The sequence below is a fragment of the Antedon mediterranea genome, chromosome 2 (genome assembly GCF_964355755.1).
Source record: "Antedon mediterranea chromosome 2, ecAntMedi1.1, whole genome shotgun sequence".
NCBI lineage: Eukaryota > Metazoa > Echinodermata > Crinoidea > Comatulida > Antedonidae > Antedon > Antedon mediterranea.
In genome coordinates, this window is record NC_092671.1 from 3,458,687 (window position 1) to 3,485,846 (window position 27,160).

The window sequence follows — 27,160 nt, forward strand, 5'->3', positions numbered from 1 at the left end:
GAGAGCGCATTGGAGTCTAGGGCATGGCTGGTTGTAAAAAGGGTAGTTTAAAAAAAGCCCACTACTTTTAGTATGTATATAGCGGTTGAATTTACTGTAGGCTGTGTGGAAGCCTTCAAAGGTTTTTCGTACAGCACTCCTTCAAGTATCATATAAATTATGTGTTAGTATTTTGTATCTGGTTAATAAATTTCTTTTCTCTTTTTTGACATGTATAAACACATGTTTAGTAATCTTATTACAAAAGGAATTTCCCATTGAAAGTTGTAATCTTTTGTTTGAACTAACAAAAGAATCTGAAGAATTTCTCAAAAAAAAAAAATATTTATCCAGCTTTGTTATTTTTTGTAGGTGTCTAGTGGCGTATGAAAAGATTAATCATGGAGGAGAAGATGCGGACGAGGTGCTACGCGGTGAGGGTGGACGTACAACCATATCTTATAGTACTGCGCAAAAGTTTAGCTATGGTCGTTGTGTACCAGGTACTGTATACATTTTTCAAAAACTAATTAAAAAATAAAATAATGCTTTGGGTTATGGCTTGATGACAAAGTAAAAAATTTAGATTAATTATTAACATGTTTTTTTGTGCCTTTGTCAATTATAACCACTTTTATACAAGAATGTTTACTCAATTTGTTTATTCAATTCGGTGTTAATAACACAAAAACAACACTTTATTTTTCAAAGCTGCATTAATATTAATTTAAAATCTAAATTTAATGGTTTCCAGTTTTTTTTAATGAGATTAACATAATACTTGATTTATTGTCATTCAAATTTCGAATAATAATTGGTTTTTGTTTAGACTTAGTACACAATCCACATGTTTAAATACTTTGGGTTTCCTGTGGTTTAAATTGTAAGGGTATAAACCACATGTCATTAAGAGATTGTCCTATATGAATGCTAAAACCACTACACAGTTAATATTCTCAAACAAAAGATGTTTTTATGTTGAAACATACGTTTTTATGAATGCTAAATTTGATTATTATTTAATAAAATTATTTTAAAAAGTTTCAAAAATGATAATCCTTATTAATAGTTTTTTTGATTGATTGATTTTTATTGATTGATAATAGATATAGATAAATTATTTTTTATATTTTCTTACTACTTAATATTAAATTGTCATAATAAAATAATTCAATTATAAATAATATTAATTTTAATGAACTATTGGTTCTTTCTACAATTTTTTTTGGCCATTGTTCCCTGTTGTGGGGTGGGTGTCTTGAATGGGCCAGTATACAGTAATTTAATACTGTATTATTTTTGTCTATACAGTATCACAAACAAAATAGTAATTAAAATGCTATAATATAATAAATATAAAAAAAATACCTGTTAATATAAATGAAAGACACTCGAAATAAGAGAAATAAACATATTGCAGGTGTATAAAATGTTGCTAAATCTTTAGATTATCACGAATGTTGGGTGAATTTGACTTTTCATCATTTAAAATTGTAATATGTTTGTGGCTATTATTTGCAGTACGGTATGTATTCACATGATGAAAACATATTGTGAGTGTTGTTGACATGCTGTTAATACAGACATAACAGGACCCATACGAATCCACCCCATCAGCAAATGCATGTCTCGGCTTATTACTGTGGAGTTGTTTATCTTATGTTTACATTACCTTTAAAGTAATTTAGCTGATACACATTGTAATAACGATTCATTAATCTATTTGTTTTTATCAGATAATGTCCGCATAACAACATGCATGGAAACAACTCTTATTAAGCAAACAGATTACGATAAACTGAGGCTATCACTTGAGTGTGGCCTTCCAAATGAGGTAGACTTTGCACTCAATGTATGTACCCTCTTATCTAATGAGAGTAAGCATGTTTTACATCTGGAGCAGGAACCTAGGCTACTCGATCTTCTGCTTGCACATGTAGGCATTTTCTTAGAAGGTGAGAAAACTTATTATTTTTATTTCATTTTGATGTTTTCAGAGAAGTTACAGTAGCCAAGTTGTTAGAATCACTTGACTAAACTGAATTTTGAGTACAGTAGCTTATTCCCCACGGGCTGAAATAATAAAGGACTCGGCTTTTATTTGTTCATGAAGAAAAAAACTGTTAAAAAGTTCTTTCTATCAGAAAAAGACATTTGTTCAATTCCTGACAACTTCCAGACCAGCAAAATACCAGGGAGGATATGGCGGTGTGAAATAAACTAACCACCCTACCACATACTACCACGACTTTAGTACAATGAGCTCATAATACTGTAGATTATTTCTCATAGACTTTAAGAATAAAGGACTCGGCTTTTTATTTGTTTATTAAGAAAAAACTTTTAAAACTCTTTTGATTTTGCTAATGGAATCTGCTCATTTTAGGTGCTGGGAGCTACAGAAATGTGTACCATGACAGTTGGAAAACTTACACAGATCGTAATTTTGTCAAGTATTGGTACGACACAGTGCAAGATAAAGAAATAAGAGAAGTTATAGGACCAGACTCTAAAAAACCTAAAGGTATTCTTTTACACTTTTATTTGGCTGGTGAGGTGATTCTTATTACAATTCCTAACTATTTTCAGAATTAAGTTTGTATAGTTTTAGCATAGGAAATAGTTCAGCTTTAATTCTACTGAGATGTATGAGTACACTGTAGTTTGGTCAATTGATTGCATTTTATTTTTGTTTATCCGAGGTAAATTTATTGTTTACTGACTTACTTACACTATAACCAGATACTCCTTTTCTGGCCAAATTCTGATTTTTTTTATTTTCCATTAAATTTTGTATTGAAATTATAATATTTCTGATTTTTCATAATTCATTTTAAAGAATTTGATTTCTGGTTTAAGGAAAGTTTGCGATTTTCTATAGTTCCAAAACAAATGGACTTGTAATTTAATCAATAATTTGTCCAGACAGTTTAGGTGAAAATCTGAGGCTTCTTTTATCAAACCAGTTAATTTATTCCATAAAGAATGGATTTTGTCATCTAAGATTTTAGAAATTTGAAATATGCATAAATATGCTTTTAAGTTATTTTGAAAAACTGACTTAAGGCAAAATCATTGGCTTTTGATAAATCTGTCCTGTTCATAATAATTACTATATTTGCACACACCTGGCTGATAATAGCCAGAGCAAGATTTTAGGTGCTGTTTTTATTTGTATAATTTTTTATTTGCAGATATAAACAAGTTCAGTGACTCTCTGTTGTTTGCGCAAAGGAACGAGGGCATAAAAGATGTGGAAAGAAGTCGTATTTTACAGGTTTGTGTCGTGACAATTTGTATAGAGTTTATGATATTTTATTTCTTTTTTGGACAATAAAACATCTAGAAAGAAACATAATTTGAGCAAGTACATGAAACGGGAAGAATATTCCTAAAAATGAAACATTTTTTTTTTTACAATGTATGTATATCTGGATAAGTAACATTTTGGGATCTTATCTTCTATTGCACATATTACAGAAACTACATTTTGTTACTGTTCAACATATAATTTTAATTTGTTTCAATTTAGAAGTTTATGAGACAGTCACTGCAAAAAAACAGTGTGTTTGATTTCCAATAAATAAATTTCTTTAACAGGTTTAGTAAACCAAATGTATAATAACAAATAGCAAGTTTCCATTATCTTGACGTTTAAACAAATAACTAAAGCAATTAATATCGGTCTTGTTTTTGCGATGACAGGTTGGGATAATATTACGCAATCTATCGTTTGAGAAGCACAACCAACATGTAATGGCACGTCATCGGACACTTTATCGTTTCTTATTACTGTGTTCACATAATGATTGTTCTACGTTGAAACACATTGGAATGGACACATTAAGTAACATAGCAGAATTAGTAAGTAGTTTATTTAACATTTCAAATTCAGTCAAACCTTTGGGACATTCTATTAAGGGGACACTGTCCCATGAAACCGTTTATTAAGATACCCCTATCATTTCAGGGGACACACCTATTAAAGGGACACTGTCCCATGAAACAGTTTATTAAGATACCCCTATCATTTCAGGGGACACACCTATTAAAGGGACACTTTCACGTAAAACGAACAAAGGGCATTATATGTTTTAACACCAAGGGGCAATATTAACGCTAAAGTCAATCCCTATTCGGGAGATACCCCTGTTAAGGGAACACTTTGTTGGGTCCTGAAGGTGTACCCATAATAGGGGTTTTACTGTATATTTTTTTAACACGGCCAACCTCTATTTAGGTGACATCCTTATTAAGACATTTTGGTGGGTCGATAAAATGTCCTCTTAATAGAGGTTACTGTATTAATATTCTTTGTTGTATCTATTCTTTGTTTGTTTTAAAATGGTACAGTACTTTTAATTGAATTTTCGGAAATTTGATTGTGAGGGATTTATAATTGTTTTTTTTTTCTTTTGTTAGTTCAAACAAAAGACTACAATTTTCAATGAGAAATTCCTTTTGTAATAAGATTACTAAACATGTGCTTATACACGTCAAACCAAAGAAAAGACATTTATTAACCATACAGTTTACTCACTCAGAGCAACTTATTTTTTGAATGGTTATTAGCAATTTCTTACAGAAAAGTTCAACAAAAATGAATTCTTGTCCAAATCACTAAATATTTGTTTCCTTTTAATTTTTGCATACTTTCCTGTTTTTGTAATTACTATTTTTGAAAATGTTTACAGTATTTAATCTTAAGTAAACAGCAAATGTTTATATGTATAATTTTTTTTTTCTGTCCTAATTTTCAGTTTAAATTCAGGATTCAAATTAAAATCTAAAACGAGACAGATGGTGACAATAAAAATATTATGTTTTTATTTTTTCAGATGTTTTATTATTTGTTTTACTTTTTGACTTTTTTACATTCCTTGTGAACTATTTGATATAAAAATATGATTATTTTTTATTTTGCAGTTTAACTTGGATCCTATTGACTATCGTAGTTCACAACTCATGTTTCACACAATTTATAAAGGACTTTATGATAAGGATAAATACGTTATGTTAAGAGGTAAGCCACTTTATATATACATAGGTTAGCATTATGTCAGGCTGATTGTAGGATACATATGTATCCTTTCCTCTTTTCACATCCTTTCTCTTCGTATCCCCATCCCACAATTCACCCAACAAATGAACTGAACTATAAATATAAATTAACTATCGTCGCCCACAATGGACCCACTGCACATAAATTTAACTAATTGTCTCCCACCATGCATCCCTCTACACATAAATTAAACTATATCTCCCACAATGCATCCCTCTACACATAAATTGAATTGTCATCTTCCACAAGGCACACTAATACATGAACTATTGACTCCCACAATGCACTCCCAATATATTAATTGAACTTGTCAAAACTTTGTCAAAGGGAAATGATATTAGATAATGTGTGACAGCTCTACCACGTACAACACCATAATCTTAAACAACCGAAAGGGGATGCCAAGTTTTTAACTTATAAAAAGAAAAACAGATCGTGCCGATAACGTTATAAGAATCATCAAGCTTAATTGCGGTGACTCGCAGTTGATAGGTTGATAGATAACTTCCATAATTAAAGTTGATCATGTGACTTACTCGGTATATTTACGAAATGAGAAGGAAATTAACTGTCAAGACGAGAATACATTTAAACTTATGACTGTTGTTGCAGTATAAACATTTTAAACATTGGATGAATTGAAAAAAAAAATCTGAATTTTATCTAATAAACATGTTAATATTAAATAATCTATTTCATAATAACACACAATTTTTACACTTTCATACGTATCCCTAAGCAAGAAACTCGCTGATTACAGGTTAACTACTGTAAACTATGATATCATGTTCCTGCTTATCAACTAAGTCTAATTTGAGGCTTATGTGTGGAGTAGAAGAGTCCATAGCGGAGGTTTTTAGGATGTGGGCTAGAAAGAGTCATGAGCTACAAACCTGCACTAGGTTAGGATTGAACCCTAGACCTTCGCATTTGAAGGCTATATAACGCTAACCACCTAGCTGCAACTTCACTATATATCTTCAGTCTTCATCTACTTGTGAATTATACCTTTGTCCCTGGGTTTGTAGCACATGTCTACAACCTTTATTTTCTATAGCGAAAGTTTTTTATTAATGCTGTAAAATAAAAGGAAACTATAAACAAACTGTTTGAATTTTGTAGGAAATGGTTAATAGATATAATTTTCCTTTCAAAGATTTATTCATAAAAGAACAAGAATTCAGCTTTACAAATAATTAAAATACAATTTATAAAACATGTAGAATTATAAGTGCTTTCCCAGAAGACAAAATCATTTTACAATTTCAATAAAGACTTACAGTACATTTGTTGTATTATTAAATCTGAAAAATGACAACTAAGTAGTTGATATCATAAATTACTTTAGGGGAAGAGATGATCTACAATATTCATTACTTTTTAAAATAATAGTATTATATTTCTGCAAGTTGCTTTTAAATATGAGAAGGGTTTTTGTATCATCAATTCGAAAATATGATTCATAACTCTTCAGAGGTTATATAAATTATGATATAATTGTGAAATTTATTTCTAATAGCTATTTTATTTTCATATCATTTAAATAAATGTTATTCTTATGTAAAGAGGCATATGAGGTAAATTTGCAAAATTTATTTCTGAAATTAATAAATAAATACTTAGATCATTATTGTAAGAGGTAATCTAAATTATAAAATATTTGGATATACTTACTTTTATTTACTTATAATATATTTATTTGTACATCATTACCTACAAAAATAAGCGGAATACATTTTAAATAAAATTTGCATAATTAAATAGTGTGCAAATTTGATAATAAAATTATACCACAATTGGGATGTTTTTTTAATTTTTGAAGGGGTTCTTTTGGTTTACAATGTAATTATTTTGAAATATTATAATACAATTATGCTTGATGTAAAAGAATAAATAAATAAATAACTGAAACTTTATTTTTGCATTTGTTTCAGCTATGGATATCGTAGAGAAGTTATGCAAAACTGTGGGAAATTCCGAAATTCTCATTGAATGTCTTGAACAAAGACTTTATGACAGAGTGGTTGCGGTGCTCACAATTCACGATATTCAACTTCTTTTGGGTGCGCTTGAGTTACTACTTATATTGTCTGAGAAAGGAGAAGTCACTTGCACTCATATTGTAGAAAGTGATCGAAGTATTGGTAAGTAGTTTTGGTTTTAAATTTATTGATCTAGTATGATTAATAAGGCGCATGTGATCATTCTTAAAGATGTATTGTTCGCCAAATGCAAGAAAAATTAACATTAATAAAATTAGACTTTGAATATGCCATTTTGTAGTTTAAGTCAATCATTCTGCAGAAAAAAACCCCAATAATTAATGTCTTCACTTATAAAATGTATAAAATCAAAGAATAAAAAAGATAACTGGTTAAATTCAACCAAAAACCTTTTGGTTTAAATTACAGTTTTTTTCAGGTAAGTAATTTATTTCGTGATCCATTTTTTGGTAAAAGTGAATAACTATTATGGGACATAAAAATGGCATTCAACAAAAAAATGTTTTTTTGGCAGACAATATATCTTTAAGTATTGGTAGTACATCTTACATCTCAAATTTTTTTAAAGGTATTCAAAAAATGTAATTAGTATTTTTATGCTATTTTTTTATAGATGTTTTAGTGTGTTTAGTAACTTTGGATGCACAGTCTCTTGGTCAAGATGCTTTCATAGGTATCAAGATCGTTGACCATGCACCTGATGGCATCCATCATCCCATCGTTACAATCAACCAACAAGGTTCCATGGCTCAGGTGCGGGCACCGATGCCAACTGCCCCAATGAACCCCCAGCTACAACAGCAGGTTATGCCACAGACGGGGGTAAACCGAGTCCAGACAACGCCTGTCCAGAGACCTCTACCGATGGTACATCTGGCTCGTGAGTACAAATTTTGTTATGTCAATTGAAGATTTGAAATAATAGAACATAGATTTGGCCAGATAATTGTTTATAGACTAAAATAAAGAAACAATATAATTGCCATTTATTGATATTAAAACTTCTTATTACCTTACTGCTTTTTAAGGGCTTTAAAAGCTTTGGTTATTTTAAGTTCCCTTTTTCATAACTTTTTGGTGACATATTTGCACATTTCCTTAGTTTTATAGAATATATTGATTGATTGTATACTTATGTATAATTCTTCATCTATAATGGATAATTAGTTGGTGATTACTCACAATGTTATATTATCACAAGCTACCATATTATTGATAATTTCATTTAAAAAAAATATCAATATCATCTCTCTTATTGTTTATTTTCGGAACCAGGCTCCAGTCCGTTACAACGACCGTCATCCCAGAACACTATATCGGCAGTTTCAGGTACCCCGTTGCGACCTACTCCACCAAATCCTGACCCAGACAACGAATCGTTTGCTTGCCAATGGTAACTAATTTTGTATTTGTTTTTTCTCATTATCTGTTTGTTCATTAGATGGTTAGATGAACATTGGATAAAATAAAAAGAACTGGGTTGATTGATACTGCCTCAGTTTTTAACTTAAGGATGTCTATTGACTTAAAGAAACTACTCCTATGATCTAAGTTAAGGTCACAATCTGCATTTTAAGTAAAAATAAATACTATATAGATCTATTGCGATAATTTGTTCCGTCTTTTAAACGGTTTAAAATGTGAAAGTGGCACACTTTAATGTTTTTAGTTAACATTATGCATTATTTTTACAAAATGTCAACAATTGCAGGATAGTGTCTTACTAAAAATATTTATAAATTCCAGCTTTCTGTTTTGGAAGAATTCAACTTTTTACCAGTAACATTTTTGCAAATTATTTTTTAAAGGTTAAATGCTACATATGAAGCTAACGTGAATGGGAAGGTTGCTAGGACGGACCTTTACGCAAGCTATCTATCTTCGTGTAGTAAAGCATCGCAAAAGGCTATACTATCTTCAACACATTTTGGAAGATGCTTAAAGTAAGTCGCCATTCACATTTTTATTTTTTTGGTTTTTTATTACATAACATCATAATCAATCATCTTTTAATGATAAAATATTTTATTTAAAAAAAACCAATTATAATATAAATGTTTCCATTTTTTATAATTAATAGATAAAATATTATAATACGAACATTGAATAACTGTTTTAATCTCATTTTCATTTTTTATTGATAAATTATTTTTTCTAATAGATAATAACAGACTTAATATAAATAATATTTCCATTTTTCATAATAAATAAATAAAATACTATTGTTGTTATAGAGCTGTATTTCCTGGCGTACACTACCAGCGTACAGAGACACACGACGGACCGCAGTACCACATATTAGGAGTTAACAAACGAGCAATACAACTACCGCTAACGCCTTCCCTGCCACAAGCGTTCCAAGGTAAATTTACAGCTTAGAATATGTTACAAAATGAAGGTCAGATACAAGATACTGTGCTGACCTTTATGGAATTGAAAAAGGCTCTACAATTGAGATTATAATAAACCATTATTTGTCCTCTCTGTTAATAGATAGACTGTTCTTTTTCCATAGGAGCAGCACAAAGGTCAAATTTTGTGCCCCAGGTTCCACACGGGTCACCGCCACCAAGATATCCAGTATCACCTCAGGTGCAACGCACGCCTCAACAAGTACAGTACTATACATCGCCTCAAGTGACCCCTGGCACGCCCCAGCCTAGGATACGGCAACTAATTACAACCAATATGGTATACACCCCTGGTCAACAGTCACCGCTGCAGATGGGCCAACAAAGACAGGTGGTTGTACAGCAAGGTAATGGTCAATCACAAACCATGGTAATACGTCAACAACAACATGGAATGAACCATCAAGGTGTCATGGTACAGCAACCTGGTGTATCAGTAAACCAAGGTGGCATGATACAGCAGCCTAGAATGGTACAAAGTCAAGGTGCTTTTGTGCAACAATCTGGTGCAGCACCAAACCAAAATATTATGGTACAGCAAACTAGTGTAGCACAACACCAAGGTGTCATTGTACAACAGTCGGGGGTACCAACAAATCAGAGTACTATGGTACAACAGTCTGGGGTAGTACCAAACCAAACTGTGATGGTACAGCAGCCTAGTGTGGCAGTGAACCATGCACAACCTACTATAATGATACATCTTGGTTCACAGCAAACGGCACCACAACAAGCAAACCAACCTGGTAACACTCAGCAACCAGGTGTACCAACAACCAGTACTGGAGCACCACAAACATGTCTAAATCAAGTGGTTTTGTCTAGACCACAACAATCGATTCAAACACAAATGGCGTTATCTTCACCAAGTGTACCCCCTCAGGAATCGCCTAGCCAACCAAATCCACCAAGTCTACCAAAACCACCAAATCAACCAGGTACCACACCAACAACTCCAACCACTAACAACCCTGCACCTGAATCAAAGTTAACACCACAGAAACCAGTTGGAGGAAGCCCAAAGAAACCAGGAACGATATCAGGAGTTGGTACACCTCACAAGGCACAAGCTCCAGAACATCCCCCACTTGAAAATGGAGAGGTCCAGATTGAAAGAGTACCAAATATCCATGTTCAACACATACCATCCGGTGGAAATATCCAGCTTGGTAATGCGCCAGAAAAGATAGTGATGCAAGACTCTGGAGTGGTTACTGTAAACTCTCAACAGATGTCTGGCGTATCCTCTGCATTACACCAAGCATTGGTTGGCAATCAACCTGGTGAACAGGTGGGACAGCAGCAATCAAACATACAACATCCCCCAGTACAGCAGAACTCTACTCAAGCTCAAAACGCAGTACAACAGGTAAAAACTGTACCAGTACAATCCAACATTCAGGGTCAACAGTTCGTACAAAATATCCAGCAACAGTTTGTTGGACAAATATCTCACCATCAGGCAATCCTTCCAAAAACGACATTTGTTCAAACGAGTCAGTCTTTAAATCAAAGTACAATAGTAGCAAGACCGATGGTGTCACCACAAGGCAGTCAGCCTGTCCAAATACAAAATCAACTCATCTACCAAAGACCTATAGCCCCCTCTCAATCATCTCGATATCAAGCCATTGCACCAAAGAGACCAAATTCATCGACGAGTCCAAAACCAGCTGATTCGCCATTAATTAAGAAGTTATTGAAGGCAGGTTCAGGTTTGAAAGCATACGTATCGAACCCGAACCTTCTGAATCAGCAACAAGTGCAGCAACTTCAAGGCCAGAATCAAATGGTTCTCCAGCAGATTCCAGGGCAGCAACCAATCTTGGTTAACCAGCAAGTGATACTTCCAAACCAGCAGTTCATCCAGCAGCAACAACCGATGATGCAGAACCAGTCAGTGGTTCAAAACCAACAACCGATGATAGTAAACCAAGTAAACCAGCAACCAGTAATGCATAACCAGCAGCAACCGATGATTCAGAACCAACAACAATCGATGCTTCAAAATCAACAACTGGTTATGCAAAACCAGCAACAGAACCAGTTACAACCAGTTTCCACATCAGCTGGTGCGGTAATACTTAACAAACAACCACCCACTATTATGCTCTCTCAGCAACCACAGATTGTGCTCACTAGACCACCCCCTTCTTCTCCACATGCAGTACAGATTCAAATGCATCCAAAACCAATCCAGCCTAAACCAGACAAACAGTCCCCGATTCTAGAGGATCAAGAAAAGAAAATTGAACTTATTAAAAATGAGGGTTATAGGACAGGTGAATCAATTGTCGAAAAAATGGAGGTTGATTCTCCAAGGAATGTAAATGGTGATGTCAAAATGAACAGGCAAGAAAGTGAGGAGTTAGATTCTGATAACGATGATGATCTAATTAACGGGAATGATAACAGAAGCGTGTCGACTAACGACAGCGGGATTAACGGTAACGATGATGAAAAAATCGATCATTTGATACAAAATGGACCAACAAAATTATCAGACGATATTTTACCTGCATCCGAAAAAATAGAAAAAATATTAAAGAAAGGTGCAAAGGGACTTGCTATAAACGCATTATCAAAAGAAAATTTATTAAACGGTTATCGGCCGGATGTGGGTGTTGAACTCACCGTACAAAGAGTGGAAAAACCAAAGACGAACGGCAACCCTCCAAAATCTCTGGATGATTTAGCTCTTGCGGCAGCGGAGTGTCAGTCTGTTGAAAATAACAAGTCTAAACCAAAGGAAAAAATACTGTTGAATGGTATTCCGAATGGAGGCGTGGCCTCTCCACACAGTGAAAGCAGTATGGATATTGATATATCTTCAAATACGAATACTAACGTTTTAAATGAAAATAATGAAAGAACTTTATCTAAATCTATCAACGATTGTAATAGCATTCCAATAACTGCCTGTGAAAGTCCGTCAGACACTGCGCGCAATACTGAAACAAACTCTGAACAAAAGGAGGTAAAAAATGTACCTATTTCAAGCTCCTCATCACCTTTACAAGCCGAGAATTCATCAAATGATAGTCAACCACAAACTCAGGGATCAAACCATCAACCGGTTGCTCTCAAGAAATCAAAGTTGCTGTTGGCGGATAACGGTCAGATTGATGGCAAGGGTTTAAAACGTCTTTTGGAAGCATCACACATTCCGGCTAACACCATTCCATGCAAGGTTGGCATTTCCAGCGCTGCAGAGAGGAGAAGGAGGCGGTCGTCGTCCTCTTCAACGAGTAGTAAAAAGTCATCAAGTCGAAAGTCCTCGATGCCAGGAGTTGGACTTTATCTGTGTGAATGGAAAGGTTGTAAAAAGTGAGTTTTAAATTTATTATCTTCTTAAATGTTCTTATATTATAGCACTGTATCTAATGTATGTCTGGGCAATATAGCCAGTCTCACTTTTAATAGTTAAACATAATTTATCCGTTTGTTTTTTTAAAGATCTTACAACAAAGCAAAATCTTTATGGGTACATGCTAGCAAGGAACATGTGACTTCAGATGTGTATAGAGGTATTTGCGAGTGGAATGGCTGTGACCGCGTCAAACGTCAAGTATGGTCTTGTGTCAGCCATCTACAGGATAAACATTGTACAGAGGTAGCGTTGGCCGCCGCGTCTGCCAAGCGCACAGAGCAGATGTTACGGCAACAGTCCACGCCGCCAAGTCATGCATCGTCACCATCACCTCAACCTCAATCTGTGCCACAGGCACCTGTCATCTACAATGCGCATAACGCGTATCATGCAATACGAAGGAGTCTTCACGTTCCAGCTTTAAAAGATTTACTGGTAAGTCACAAATGTTTCATAAAATTTTAGCGTAGAAAATAATCTTTTTGTGATCCATTTAAGAACCAATGTAGGTCAATAGGACACTACATGTAACCCGTATTTCAAGGGATATCCATATTAAGGCAACACCTTTTTTGGTCTGGAGAAGGTGTCCCCTTAGTAGACGTTCTTCTGTGTATGCTTCTATTCAGTGTTCAGTTTGTGTGTGTTCAATTCAGTTAAGTGTTTTAAGGGAAAAAGAGTTTACATCTACTGAAAATTGTATTTTGCCCAATTTGGATTTCTGGATCAACAAGGCCATATACATGACTGCAGTCGCTTGCTCAAGTTAGTGTTTACCGACCAACCGACCGACATAGTGAGTTGTTACACGCGACGAAAAATACATGGAAGCATACAATTTCTTTTCAAGATGCAGTATAACATATTTTAGTAGTATTTTTGAAAATGTATAATTTATTTTTATGCAGGGTGAAAGTGAAGGACCTGTTACCAAAAGTATTCGTATCACAGCAGCATTGATTCTAAAAAATATAGCTAAGTATTCACCAGAGGGAAGAAGGTATGTACACTTTCATAATTTTTTTTTCTTCATAAAGCTCGGTTTCCACTATCGATGCAACGTTACACAACCTATGTAACGTAAGAAAATCCCCTTCTAAAATTGTGTTTGTCCATGTCTGTGTGAAATCAGACCTGTTTGCAGCACTGTTTTTTTTTTTACCATATTTATTGACGGTGATCCATCCAGCAATTGCAGATCATTAAGGACCCTCAGAGGTTTAAAAGACAAACATATACACAAGATGCTCTACATAAACAAAGTCTTATTACAAGTCTTTGGGAGTGGAGTTATAATTTGTCCTTAGAAAAAATCCTGACCCCTGTAGTGGTAGCCAAGCATCGTAACCACCAAGTCACAACTCCACTCCTGTTGCGTCGTTGGTTCCAACTTGTGATTACACAATACGCCACTTTTTGTGTTGCTGTGTTCTAGCTTGGTTCCCACTTGCATGGAATGCAGAAATGTAGACAAAACGTAAGTTAGATAACCAGTTACAAGCGAAGGTTTGGATGATACATCCCATCGTGGGATTTCTTTAGTATTAAAATTCTGTAATTTAAAATGTTTGTAAACCAATTTTTTTCCCATTTGGTTTACATTGAAAATGTACAGTACAGTATTATGTTTTCATGTCTTATTTAAATCAATGAATCTGTTGTTAACCACAAAATGGCTTATTATAATGATTATAATAGGGAGGAAATGTATAATTGAAGAAATGTATAGCTAGTACTACTGTACATGCTTAATGTTCACATTATGTTGCTATGTACTACGTTGTATTGTGTCAACATTACATCATATGCTGTTAAGCTTAGGAAACAATTAAAGTGATCATACTATAAGACAATAATCATGATATAAATTAATACTGATCCTCGTTACAAGTATAAATAGTTTAGTCATGATTATCTGTGTCATACTCCTGATACTCATAGTGTGAGTCTGAGTCAACGATGCAACCTGTCGTTAAAAAGCTACATAACGATGTTGCTCTTCTTTTATAACCACCATTTGTGACTTTTAAAATGTTTCATTCAAAATGTAATTAAAGTTTTGCTTCCTGACCATGTACGGTAAATAAGGTTATTATTCTAGGTAATCATTCAGTCATTTATCTTATAAGTAATGAAAATGATTCAGAAAATCAGTAAAAAAACATAGGTTAATAGAATTTAACAGAAAGTACAGAGAAAAACATTGTAGATTAGACTAATAAGCCTGTTCAAAATTAATGCAAAAACTATGTGGATAAATTTGGCATTCGATTGAGACTTTAAAGTTCACTATTCTTTTGCCTTCCTTAACGAACAAACATGCGCTATCTAAATTGCAATGAAAAAAAGTAGTTTAGATTTCAGTTGCGCAAGTTTTCGAATCGGATAAATTTTTTATTTGACCAAAGAGTTTCATAATGTAATGTAATTGTAGCTCACATTAAACCATTGTAAAACAAACCTTAAGAGCCTAAGTGCGAACGCTGGTCAAAAGTATTTATGACCTGTTGCTAAGAGAATATAAGATCTTTATTTGTCCAATAATATTACAATTGGAACATTGAATTCATTAATCATTAAAAAAAGCTACATACATACATACAACACCCTAAAAATAAATATAAAAGTCCAGTGCCAACAAGGCTTTAGTCCCTATAGTTCAGGCAGGTAGATATTTAGTATTATTTTATTTTTTTTTTTTAGAATGTTACGTCATCATGAATTTCACCTTGCACGGATCGTAATCAGTCAAGCAGAATCATCGTCTACGTTGGCGAAATGTCTAGAAGAAATGCAAAAGGACTCATGACAAAAGGAATGACTCCTGTAGTCGCAACAACTTCCAAAATATTAAATTATATATTCCACCACTTTTGGTAATTAACAAATACAAACATAATCATTAAAAAAAAAACATATCTTCAAAACGAAAGAAAATTTAAAGTTGATATTTTTTGTACAGTATATTTATTTTCTAATTTTTTTTAGAGAAAAAATTACCTTTGTTGAAATTATTTGAATTTAAAAAATGATTGGTGTTTCCAGAAATATCAATACAGTTTTCAATATGTTTTTTTCTTAAAAATTGAGGTAATAGTAATATGATTCTGGCAACAGTTGTTGCTACTATTCATTACTATTATTAATTTTTTTTTTTACTATTCGAAAAAAAAAAATTGTATACTAACTTGACAAAAACACAATATATATATACATATAAATAAATAAAGTACATTACATTATTTAAGGTATAAATATGTACATTTAATTATTTATATTTATAAGTTAGATGAAATTTAATATTTTTGAGATGCTGGAAGTTTATCATTGATAGTTTTCGTTGGTTTATCCTCCGTTAATTTACTCATAGGCTTGAATAATTTACAGTAATTGCCGTAATTTTTTTTCAATGACAATCTCTGTTTCATGAAAAAAAAAAAACATGATAATTATTAAAATCTGTGTTTATTTGTGAATTTGTTTTTATTCATTAAATAAATTAAATAATTATTAGATAATTGTGTGTGTTTTGACAAATATATTTCTGATTTTTGCTAGTGAATAATCATTAAATGTGTGTTGTGTACATATATATTTAAGGGAAGATTTTTTACTTCAGATAGTGGCAGGGACTTTGAGTGTAAACGTTTGCATATTGCTTTCAATTCATTTATTTGGTTATTTTTCTCCTTAAATGGTTAAATGGAACATCTGTATGTCAATTCAGTGATGCATGAATAGTCAATAGACAGGCATAACTGAAAGAGGGCGCTATTGCATGACATGATACAGTAGAACCCCTTCTTTGGAACACCTCTATTAAGGGGACACTTTGATGAAAAATATTGGCTGCTTGTAACAAGAATCTGTTAAAATTCAGGTATATATTGCATTCCCTGACAGCGTTGTAATAAAATTACTATAATTGGTTATCCGCACTTGGCGGATAACCCCTTGTTATTGTCAGGATCTTTTTTTTTTTTTTCGATATTCTTCTTTCTTTCCACGAATTTTGTTCGCAGCGTATCTCTAATTCTAGCCAACATAAGATTCTATAACTTTGTCATAAGATTGACCTGTAGATGTGCAAGAAACTTTTTTTTTCGAATTTCGAGTCACGCAGCGTAAGTTACGCGCTATTTTATGAATTTTAATGATTGATCATAGAATAAAAACTAAAAGTCATTTTGTATTGAAACTTTCTATGGATTAAAAATGGCATGTTTTACATAAAGTTACGAGCGCTGCGGATAACCTAACTGGTCCGTAGTGACGAGTTCAAATCTAGTATTAATTTAATGCTTTTTTTTTATACTTTTGATAATTTTTTTATCTGATAAACCAAAAATTATTTGTCAAATTATTTCATGATTTTTTAATTGAATTTTTGATCCAAGATTTTAAAAAGTGCTATTAATTCAACCCAAAATTGAAAGTATACATTTAAATTAATCCTTTAAAAATAAATTTAGTTTAAAAATGAAAAATGATACTGAATTTGATAACTCATGGTCTATTACTGTGAATGTAAGTTGAAAAAACTTTTCTGGTGAATTATCACATTTTTAGATGTTTTGGTTCAAGGTAGTGTAGCATACCTATAATCATATGAATACAGTAAAACCCTACTTTTGGACACCCCTATTCATGGACACACCTATAAAGGGAACACCCTATTCAAGGGACTCACCTATAAAGGGAACACCCTATTCAAGGGATGCCACATTCAGGGGGAACCCTATCAAGGGGACAATTTCTTGTGAGACGACAATGAGTAATACAGTACAGTACATGTAGTGCTTTAGCACTATGGCCACTATCCCCACCCCCTCCTTATTAGGGGAACAATTTGTTGGTTCCCGTTAGAGGTTCTACTGTATTCATTCAACCATTTATTTAAAAAAAAATCATTGCAACATTTTGTTTTTAAATTTGTTTATGTATTATATTGTTTGAGAGATTAAAATGAGAAAGTTTATAAACGTTAATAAACTCAATTAAAAATAAATTTTCGTACGTACGTCATTAAAGCAATATGCATTATTTATTCTCAAAAATATAAACGTTAGAATGTGCTATAATTTGTGTTTTAAATATGAATTTTTCGGTGCTGTTATCATTTTGATATCACAGCAAGTTTTTATATTTAATTTTTTTGTATTTATGTAATAAAAAAATATCAATTACAGAGATATGATTAAAAATAATGATGCTAAGATAAATTTAAAAAAATGAATTACTGTTATGAAATAATCAAATCAACCCATTTTGTAAATTTGCAACTTCGAAATCGAAAATGTTGCAAAAATGTTTAAAATAGAAATTGTAAATATTCTAGTAAATGTTTTTTTGTTGTTATTTTCCTTGTTTATTTAATCTTGTTTGTATTCACTTCTTACCGGTACCTTATTTTTCTTTTTTATAATTTCACTTCCAGCTCAACCATAAGTGTACATAACATTTTTTTATTGTAATATGTCCAGGACAAATTGTATTAGGCGATTCAACCAAACTCAAGATATGTATGAGGTAGAGAAGAGACTCGTAAACTTGTTAATTGATAATTGAAATGAGTTGCTATTCAAACTGAAGGAAGGTATCATAGCACTAAATATACTGTAAAATGTATTTATTTCAATGTATGTGGTATAGCCTGTTTTCCAATAGGTGAATTGTTCGAACAAACTCAATGTTTTTGCAGAGAAAACAAAATCGCAGTATCTTTTCCCACTACAAGAGCAAATAGTTGCGATTTTCATTTCTATCGAGTGTCTGTTGAGGTGTTGGATTCGCATGATTTTTTTTTCTTCGCAAAAAGTAGAAACTATTAATCTCGCTGAAGCAAAAAACTAGAATTTGTCGCAGAAAGGGATTTGGAAGATGGAAACATAAATAAGCATGCGCTTTAGTCAACGATTTGATTCATTTTCAAATTCACCTCTTGGAAAACAGGCTTAAGGAAAGTGTGAAAACTTCTTAAAATAAATGCCATCTAAATTTCTATTTATATGAATCAGTCTTTCGTTCAACTTGTATTTTTTAACAAGTTTACATTTTTCAATGAATTAATGAGCTGTAGGTGATTTTTAGTACTTTGACCTATAAGTCAGAGGTCATAGCTATCTCTTGAGTAAATATATTAGGGAAAAAAATAAAATGAGACTTTGCACCATAATTTATTTTGATGAATTTTTTTTTCAATTTTATGATTGTCCTCTGCTGTCCGAAAGTTTGTGTGGAAGACCAATTACGTCAAAAAAGAAAATCATAATATGAAGTCAGTCAGTCAGTGTTGACAATATTGTAATCATTATCTTTGAGCTAAATTCAATTTTCATAATGTGGCCATTTTCATCTCTATCACTTTTGAAATCGCTTTCTTGGAGCTATGGAAAAGTCACCTCAATCGTCATTATTTTTTATGTAAATTGTCATTGTTATCAATGTGGAAATTGTCACCTCAATCAATATTGAAATCTTCATTATTTTGGAACTATGTAAATTGTCATTGTCATCAATGTGGAAATTGTCACCTCAATCAATATTAAAATCTTCATTTTTTTGGAACTATGTAAATTTTCATTGTTTATATGGAAATTGTCACCTCAATTACTATTGAAATCGTCATTATCGATCAACTATGTAAATTGTAATTGTCATCAATGGGGGAAATTGTCACCTAAATCAATATGAACATTTTTCATTATCGTGAAGCTATGGAAATTGTCATTAATAAGAAAATCGTCATTTCCAGCAATATGGAAGTCATCATATCTTGGAAGTCACCAGTGTAGCACTATGGAATGTAATCAATGGTGCTGTAATGATCATGGAATTCGTCATACATACATATGGGATCCTCCTCTTATACATTGTAGAGCTGGAGTCAAGGTGTTCGTTGAGTGTGGCTTTGGCTTGCCCAATTTATAAATCTAAAATAAGAGATTTTAATCCATGGATCACTATAATACCATTTTGTTTGGACAGCAAACGGCATCTTTTTTGTAAACAATGTATACGATATCGGAAACATCCTCCCTCAAGAATCGGGATCCATTGTCCATAATTTTTCATTACAAAATCAAGTCTACGCCCTTGCTATAATTTAAATAAGCAATTGCCATTAACTACGAGGTAAAGAACATTAATTTTAATCAAACTTCACAAAAACTTCAAAAAGTATGTTCCAAATTTACAACAATTGAAATAGTGCAGTACATAAAAATCTTATAGTAAGTGCACTTAATTACCTTACTGTAGTAAAACCTTAATTAAAAAACTTATTAAAAAACAATTAACGAATGTAAGACTTAGTTGATAACACTACATTTCTTTTTCAATTATGATTCTTTTTCTATCAATGTCCACCAGTATGTCAATTTCTATGTTGAGTTTACGTCTCTCTAATTCAAGTTTTTGTGACACAAGGTCTAAGAGGTCTTGTTGCATTTGTACTGATGACTATGAAGAGCATGTCATTGTCATCAGTGTTGAAATTATCATTAGGGACTTTACGAAACAGGACAAAGTGGGCGGAGCTTAGCATGAAATTCTGTCATCTTTTTGAGGTCAATAAAGTTGCCATTTTCCCGTTTACGAAGAAAAACTAGAATTAATGTACATATAACCTTAAATATAAAGTTCAAATTACAATTAAACATGGAATTTTCAAAACTCTAAATAATATTTGAACTTCCAATTTAATTGTTTAATGAAATAACATTTTTATTGGGTTAAAATGGCCTGTGTTTAAATGTAACGAAGGCTAAGCTTATACTGTATCACCAGAGCCAAGCGATTTAGAAGGGCCCTGCGCTATGAGACAGGGGAAGGATCGGAGAGATATACTGCCGGTCGTCGTCTTCCCGCATGGGTGCGTAACTAATAAAACGGCTATGACTTTTACGCTTTAACGAACACAGGATATTCGTCATCCTCCCTTATCCGTCGTGTTTCGTAAAGTCCCTATTGTCATCAATGTAGACATTGTCATCTCAATCAAGGCTTAGTTGACAGTATTGTACAGTTCTTTTTCAATTATGATTCTTTTTCTATCAATGTCCAGTATGTCAATCTCTATGTTGAGTTTACGTCTCTCTAATTCTAGTTTTTGTGACGCAAGGTCCAAGAGGTCTTGTTGCATTTGTACAGATGATGATGATGAGCACGGAATTTGAGCATGTCCTCCGGTCAAACCTGTATCTGCGATCACAAGTTGACCATTGCTTGGTGAATGCGCTTCATCCTTGTGAATTGTTGGTTTTCTTTTCGATGGCAAGTCTTCCAATTCTGCAGCAGCTAAGTTCATATATTTACTAAAAGAAAATCATAAAAATATGTAATCATGTACTAGGCCTAGTACTCAATATGCTATTTCTATATTATCAAATAGAATTTCAATAACTTTTGTATGGATGGTGTGCATATCCAACCCACTCTTTGAAATTGATACCTGTCAGCTCAGAGGACTAGTTATAATAATATAGTATAAAAAGCTAATTTTCAGAAATTATATTTACTATGGCTCAAGTTAGTAGGCACTATGATGGGTTAATTCAATTTATTATATTAATCTTAGAACTATACATTTATTATATTTATTTAATAGTTGTATTAGCAGGTAGTTCTTAATTGCAATCTTTAATCTATACTATATATAATGTATATATAGTATATACTATATATATACTGGAATTATAATTTATGTATACATATTTTTTTTTTCATTTACCAATATCGGTAGTTATTTCATTTATAATTATCATGAAACTATTGAAATATAATTTAAATAATTTTTATAAAGAAGATGTTAGTTATGTTATTATACTGTAATTTTTTATCCTAAATTATATAATTATATATTCTAGGTTATTTTTATTTTTTTAGTAATGTGTTTTGTTATGGGTCCCTACGAGACAAGTTTTTAACTTCTAGAAGGGATCCATGATAATATTAATATTAATAATGACTATCAATTACTGCTTTATCTATGTTCACTTTAATATCTTTTTTCTATTTTGTATATATTCATTCATTATTATCTAAATAAATATTATCTGAATCTGAATCTGAATAAGAACTAATAAATTAACAACTCTCTGATACTTTATAATTAGTAGTATTTTAGTACTGTACTTTTGTACTTCATCACAGTCAGTGACGTCATTTGCCTTGATGGTAAACCCTGGGAATGGTGACGATGGTTTAGGTTGATAGTCAGGCGGCATGATTGCGGTTTCTTTTTGGAGCTCGTGATCTTGAGAAATAAGGACGAAAAAAGACAATTATTTAAATATCTGGTTAAGCTCATGAAACCTATACAACACATTTTCTAGTAACTATAATAACTAGCTAGTATAAATAAGTACCTGTACGGCTAAATAAAAACATTAGGCTGATAGATATTGATAAAATAATTTACAGTTTTTATACGTCCCCGTCCCCCGCGCGCGAGTAAAAATGTTACACACTGTTGTACGCGGTGTGGAAAGCACAAAAGGTGGTTGTTGGTTGGAACTCAAACGACATGCTTTATTATAATGTTGTTTTATCTCATTTACATATCATGGCCGAGGTTGAGAATTTTATACTTTAGTGACAATAAATTGACCACACACTAATAAAATAATGACATATAGTTAGAAGAAGCATCTATTTTTCTGAATTCCAATGATGGCTGCCTAGTACAACCCGGGGGACGTACCTAGCCTAGCCTACTATATAGGCCTAGGCCCTAGGCCTAGTTCTTATTCTCTAGGCCTAGCTAGGCCTAATAACGAGTATTTCAAAAGTATAAAGTAAACTTGGTATAGTAGTACATCCTCCTACGAAACTTGCATACAACTATACAATCACATTTATATTTTAACTAAATTAGGAGATAGGGCCTAGGCCTCTAAATAAAAGTTATTTTACAACGAACAACTTAGTTTAGAATAGAATAGCATTTAGCCGGTCAGCGAGTCCTCGTGTTACTTGGGTTATTGTAAGACGAGCGTCTACACAGATTACTCACCTCCTGAAACTTGTTCCATCTTCTGTTTCTTTTTCACTGTTCCCAAAAATTTCTTTTTACCTTCATAAAAGCAGATATTGTGCCACTTTTTACGCACCTCTTTCACTGTTCGTTCACATGTGGATACCTGTGAAACTGTCTGCCAAATAGCTTGCCAAGCCACTCGCTTTTCCTCTTTCGCTCTTCTATCGTTTCCACCTTCCAGTATTACGCGATAACGTTTATATTCGTTCATTAACAGTTTTCTTTCATCTTCACTCCAATTTGGCTGTCTTTGGGTAAAACCTATCCGTCTTCGTGGGTTAGATTTTGCCGAGAGATTCAGAGGAAAACTATTGTTATTTTCCATTGGTGGTGGTGAAGTTGAAACTAAACCGGGTGACGAAACGTTCACAAGTTGATAATACCACGCCATGCTTAGTATAGTTTGAGGGGGAACTGCTGACTGGGCGCGCACACGGCGGTCTGTGCGTGCTCTGTGCACCACCTCAGCTGCTGCTTAGTTACCTAATCCGCCAATGAGTTAATATTAGATCATGGAGGTATAAAAATATTTTTTTTATACCTCCTCCATGATTAGATTATGGTTTATCTAGTAGGCCTGGGTTTATTTTTGTTTTTATAATACTGCATGGTGTCATGTAATATTCTGATAAACTAATTTGACGTAGGCCTACATCCTATAATGCCTAGGACCAGATGTTATTCACGTACTGTTAAAAAATAATTATTACAGTTTTATTAATATATTTAATTATCCCAAATAGTAGTCCGTTTTTTATAATCTATGATGATGCAATTATTGATTTGTAAAAATGGCCCTTTTTATGTTATTGTTAGTGGACGACTTTTCGTTTTTTTGGAAAATATTTATCTTTTTACTAATATTAGTTAAGTCAATTTGCCGTCTACTAGTAATGTATAGAACCAACCTAGACTATGCGCGCCATATTTGTATTTCGCGCGTAAACACAAATGATCGGAAGAGATGACCACTACAACTAGGGAGAAGCCCAGCAGTGCGTGGTTAATTCGAAGCGTAACCATTCTGGTCGCGTTACTTCTTCCAAGGTTACTACTGGTCTTGTTTTGGATACGTGGAACGTTTGAAAAAAACATGGGGTTAATCTTTTTTTTATTGGGAGATAATTTTTTATTTTAAATCTCCCATATTATCAATTAAAATGATATTTAGACTGTTAGAATCTAATAAAATGGCAGTTTTTATTGTGTGTTTTGCTATTCTTCTGTCGCAGCAAATTCAGCCAAGTTTAACAGTTACTGGAACATCAAATAAAGGTAGGGACAAACCAGGCAAAAAGTAGATACAGTAGATTAGGCCTACCTTATTGCCTAGGCTAGGCCTAGCATAGGCATAGGCCTACAGTAAATAGGCCTAGGTCTATGTTCTAGATAGCTTCCAAGGCCTAGGCTAGGCCTAGTAGGATTACTACTTATTACAGAGGTCTAATAATAAGGCCTACCTAAGCTTTAATATCAGGGCTTATGTTGTTACACCGTACATGGAGGTATAACAAGGCCATGTACCTGGCTGCAGTCGCGTGCTCAATTTAGTGTTTACCGACCGACCAATACCCGACCGACATAGTGAGCTTTAGAGTCGCGTTGCACGCGACTAAATGTAAATTTTTTTACCTCCATGCACCGTATAGAATAGGCCTATAGCTAAGTCAGACATGGCCTATGCCTAATAATAAATACATTTCTTTTTCAGTAAAAAATAATGAAGACGTAGATACCGAAGCATACATTTCTAAAACTAATAAAGTTCTTAACAACATCGGGAAAAATAAACAAAAATACAATTTAAAGGAACGTAAACGTAATTTTGGTGACGGGATCACAAAACGCTCTGGTATTGGTTATAAACTTGATTCTAGCGAAAAGTTTAAGGAACGCGTTAGAACTAAACCTGTTGACAAAATTACAAAACCAGATATTAAGAAGCCCATGAAAAATAGAAACGAAAACTCATTTGGAAAACAAACCAAAAATACTGGTTATGTTGATGAAACTTTATCAGAATATACGAAGAAGCTTGACAAAATTCTTCAAAACACTGAAATGAAAAATGAAGTTAAACAGAAAAACGCATTTGGAAAGAAATTAGTAGATAAACTACCGGATCCTAAAGATGATGTCAAAGACGCATTAGCAGACAGGGAAGAATTGGAATATCAGAGTCAGATAGATTCTATTGTTAAAAAGAAAGAAAACCCTGCAGGCAAAATATACAAAACACCTACAAGAGACAAAGATCAAATAAAAAAAATCATATCAAATTTGAAAGATGGCCAAGTTAATGTTGGTAATAACCTAGAAGAAAATAAAGCCACTGCTGAGACAATGAAAAGTAAGTTAGCTAAGATTCAGAAAAAACAGAGAAAGGATGAAGAGGAGATGGGATCAGTGATTATCTCAAACGACAACACCCAGAAAGCACTGATAGATTTATCAATAGACAACGAACTCTTGAAGAACAAGATTGCCGAACTTGCAGACGATAAAATCACTTTGGAGACAGTAAATAAAGCTGTTAAACATGGAGTCGAAAGAGCTGTGGGAGAGGTGACAAAAAGTGCAAATAAGGTTATAGGAGGACTTGTAAAAGGCTTGAAAGAAGAAGAAACTAAAAACAATGAAATAAATAAGCAGATACAACGAGCTAGAGAAAAACCACACCAATCAGCTACGTTAAATTCTAACAGTAACTCTGCGTCTGGTTATCATCCCAGGCAATATGAATCTGACAAAAACCATGCAATGAGAAAAGTTAATAACAAACAGACAAAACATATTCCTAATTTAGGTCCACATCGTGTAAACAAAGAAAGCAAACATTTCGATAAGTCGTCAGCGTTCCAGCATCAAAATGTTCCTATGCTTACAAAAGAACGTCCACTACAAGACCGCGGGATCCCTCCTAAGCAAATGACTAACCCAGACGACATTGTGATGGACAATAATGTCTATGATTATGACGGTATCGTTGATCGGAGAGCTTATAATAAATGGATTCAACAAGAAATTATGTCAGAACTCGAAGAAGAGGGATATAATAAGCAAAACGATTTTGAAAACAAAAACAGTGTATCGAAATTGCACAATGTTGATAACGTGCAACCAATACACCAACAGTATAAGAAGGGTAATGGTATTGACCATTCGAATGAAGTTGGTCCAATGTCTAACAGAGAAGTTGACGCATACAAAGGCCAGCATTCTAATAAGCAGACAGATTTTGAAAACAAAAATAGTGTGTCGAAATTGCACAATGTTGATAACGTGCAACCATTACACCAACAGTATAAGACGGGTAATGGCATTGACCATTCGAATAAAGTTGGTCCAATGTCTTACAGAGAAGCTGAAGCATACAAAGGCCAGCATTCTAATAAGCAGACAGATGTTGGAAACAAAAATAGTGTATCAAAATTGCACAATGTTGATAACGTGCAACCATTACACCAACAGTATAAGAAGGGTAGTGGCATTGACCATTCGAATAAAGTTGGTCCAATGTCTTACAGAGAAGCTGAAGCATACCCATACAAAGGCCAGCATTCTAATAAGCAGACAGATTTTGGAAACAAAAATAGTGTGTCGAAATGGCACAATGTTGACAACGTGCAACCATTACACCAACAGTATAAGAAGGGTAATGGCATTGACCATTCGAATAAAGTTGGTCCAATGTCTTACAGAGAAGCCGACGCATACAAAGGTCAGCATTCTCGAAGTAATAAGGAGGTAAAAAATGAACATCGCTTGCCTTCCCGAAGTGACCAAATGACCAATAAACGTCAATGGTCACAGGTGAGAGTAACAAACAACGATGCCGATAAACCTAAACAAATCTATAACCATCGAGGTAGAAGTAAATATACGCATCAAAAGTTAAAGGGTAATGGGTCTGAAAATGACTTTGAAAATAGTGAATTTATAGATGATTTTGCAGATGTTGTTCCGCCGAAGGCAAGGCTATGGCCAGCTCATCAGAATGATCGTAACCAACAAAAAGGAATTAACCGGCATTGGTTAGATAAAGCCATTGTTCCATTGAAAGGTGTACTTAATGCCAGTAGTGACGATGAAAATAAGTTGTTAGGTCACATTGAAGATATTATTTTACCAAATATTGAAGAAAACACTCCGTTGTTAGAAACTACAATTCAAAATGCTCAAGGTGTTGACGATACCACGACGCCTGTTGCGTTTCAAACACCAATGGCAATGGAACCAATGATTGGTAAGCATGATGAAAAGGATATGAATGGTGTAAATGAACGGGCAACACTT

The 27,160-nt window shown here is 33.2% G+C and overlaps 2 protein-coding genes across 2 annotated transcripts in view; one reads left to right on the forward strand and one right to left on the reverse strand.

Moving 5' to 3' along the window:
- Positions 1 to 19,000, forward strand: part of LOC140040093 (uncharacterized) — a 40,324-nt gene extending 21,324 nt beyond the window's left edge. The window contains exons 4-18 of the mRNA XM_072085769.1: positions 352 to 482; positions 1,716 to 1,934; positions 2,366 to 2,503; positions 3,174 to 3,256; positions 3,685 to 3,843; positions 4,906 to 5,002; positions 6,976 to 7,185; positions 7,658 to 7,924; positions 8,320 to 8,437; positions 8,853 to 8,987; positions 9,279 to 9,406; positions 9,560 to 12,782; positions 12,912 to 13,260; positions 13,734 to 13,825; positions 15,529 to 19,000. Coding sequence (XP_071941870.1) covers positions 352 to 482; positions 1,716 to 1,934; positions 2,366 to 2,503; positions 3,174 to 3,256; positions 3,685 to 3,843; positions 4,906 to 5,002; positions 6,976 to 7,185; positions 7,658 to 7,924; positions 8,320 to 8,437; positions 8,853 to 8,987; positions 9,279 to 9,406; positions 9,560 to 12,782; positions 12,912 to 13,260; positions 13,734 to 13,825; positions 15,529 to 15,634 — 5,455 coding nt within the window. The 3' untranslated portion in view covers positions 15,635 to 19,000. The remainder of the gene's footprint in view (positions 1 to 351; positions 483 to 1,715; positions 1,935 to 2,365; positions 2,504 to 3,173; positions 3,257 to 3,684; positions 3,844 to 4,905; positions 5,003 to 6,975; positions 7,186 to 7,657; positions 7,925 to 8,319; positions 8,438 to 8,852; positions 8,988 to 9,278; positions 9,407 to 9,559; positions 12,783 to 12,911; positions 13,261 to 13,733; positions 13,826 to 15,528) is intronic.
- A 983-nt stretch (positions 19,001 to 19,983) lies between these two features.
- On the reverse strand, positions 19,984 to 23,286 carry LOC140039508 (uncharacterized). The gene is made up of 3 exons (XM_072085116.1): positions 22,841 to 23,286; positions 21,961 to 22,081; positions 19,984 to 21,140 (listed from the first exon to the last, which is right to left on the reverse strand). Exons 1-3 carry the CDS (start codon positions 23,253 to 23,255, stop codon positions 20,831 to 20,833), a joined length of 846 nt encoding a protein of 281 aa, XP_071941217.1. The 5' UTR covers positions 23,256 to 23,286; the 3' UTR covers positions 19,984 to 20,830.
- Between the last annotated feature and the right edge of the window lie 3,874 nt (positions 23,287 to 27,160).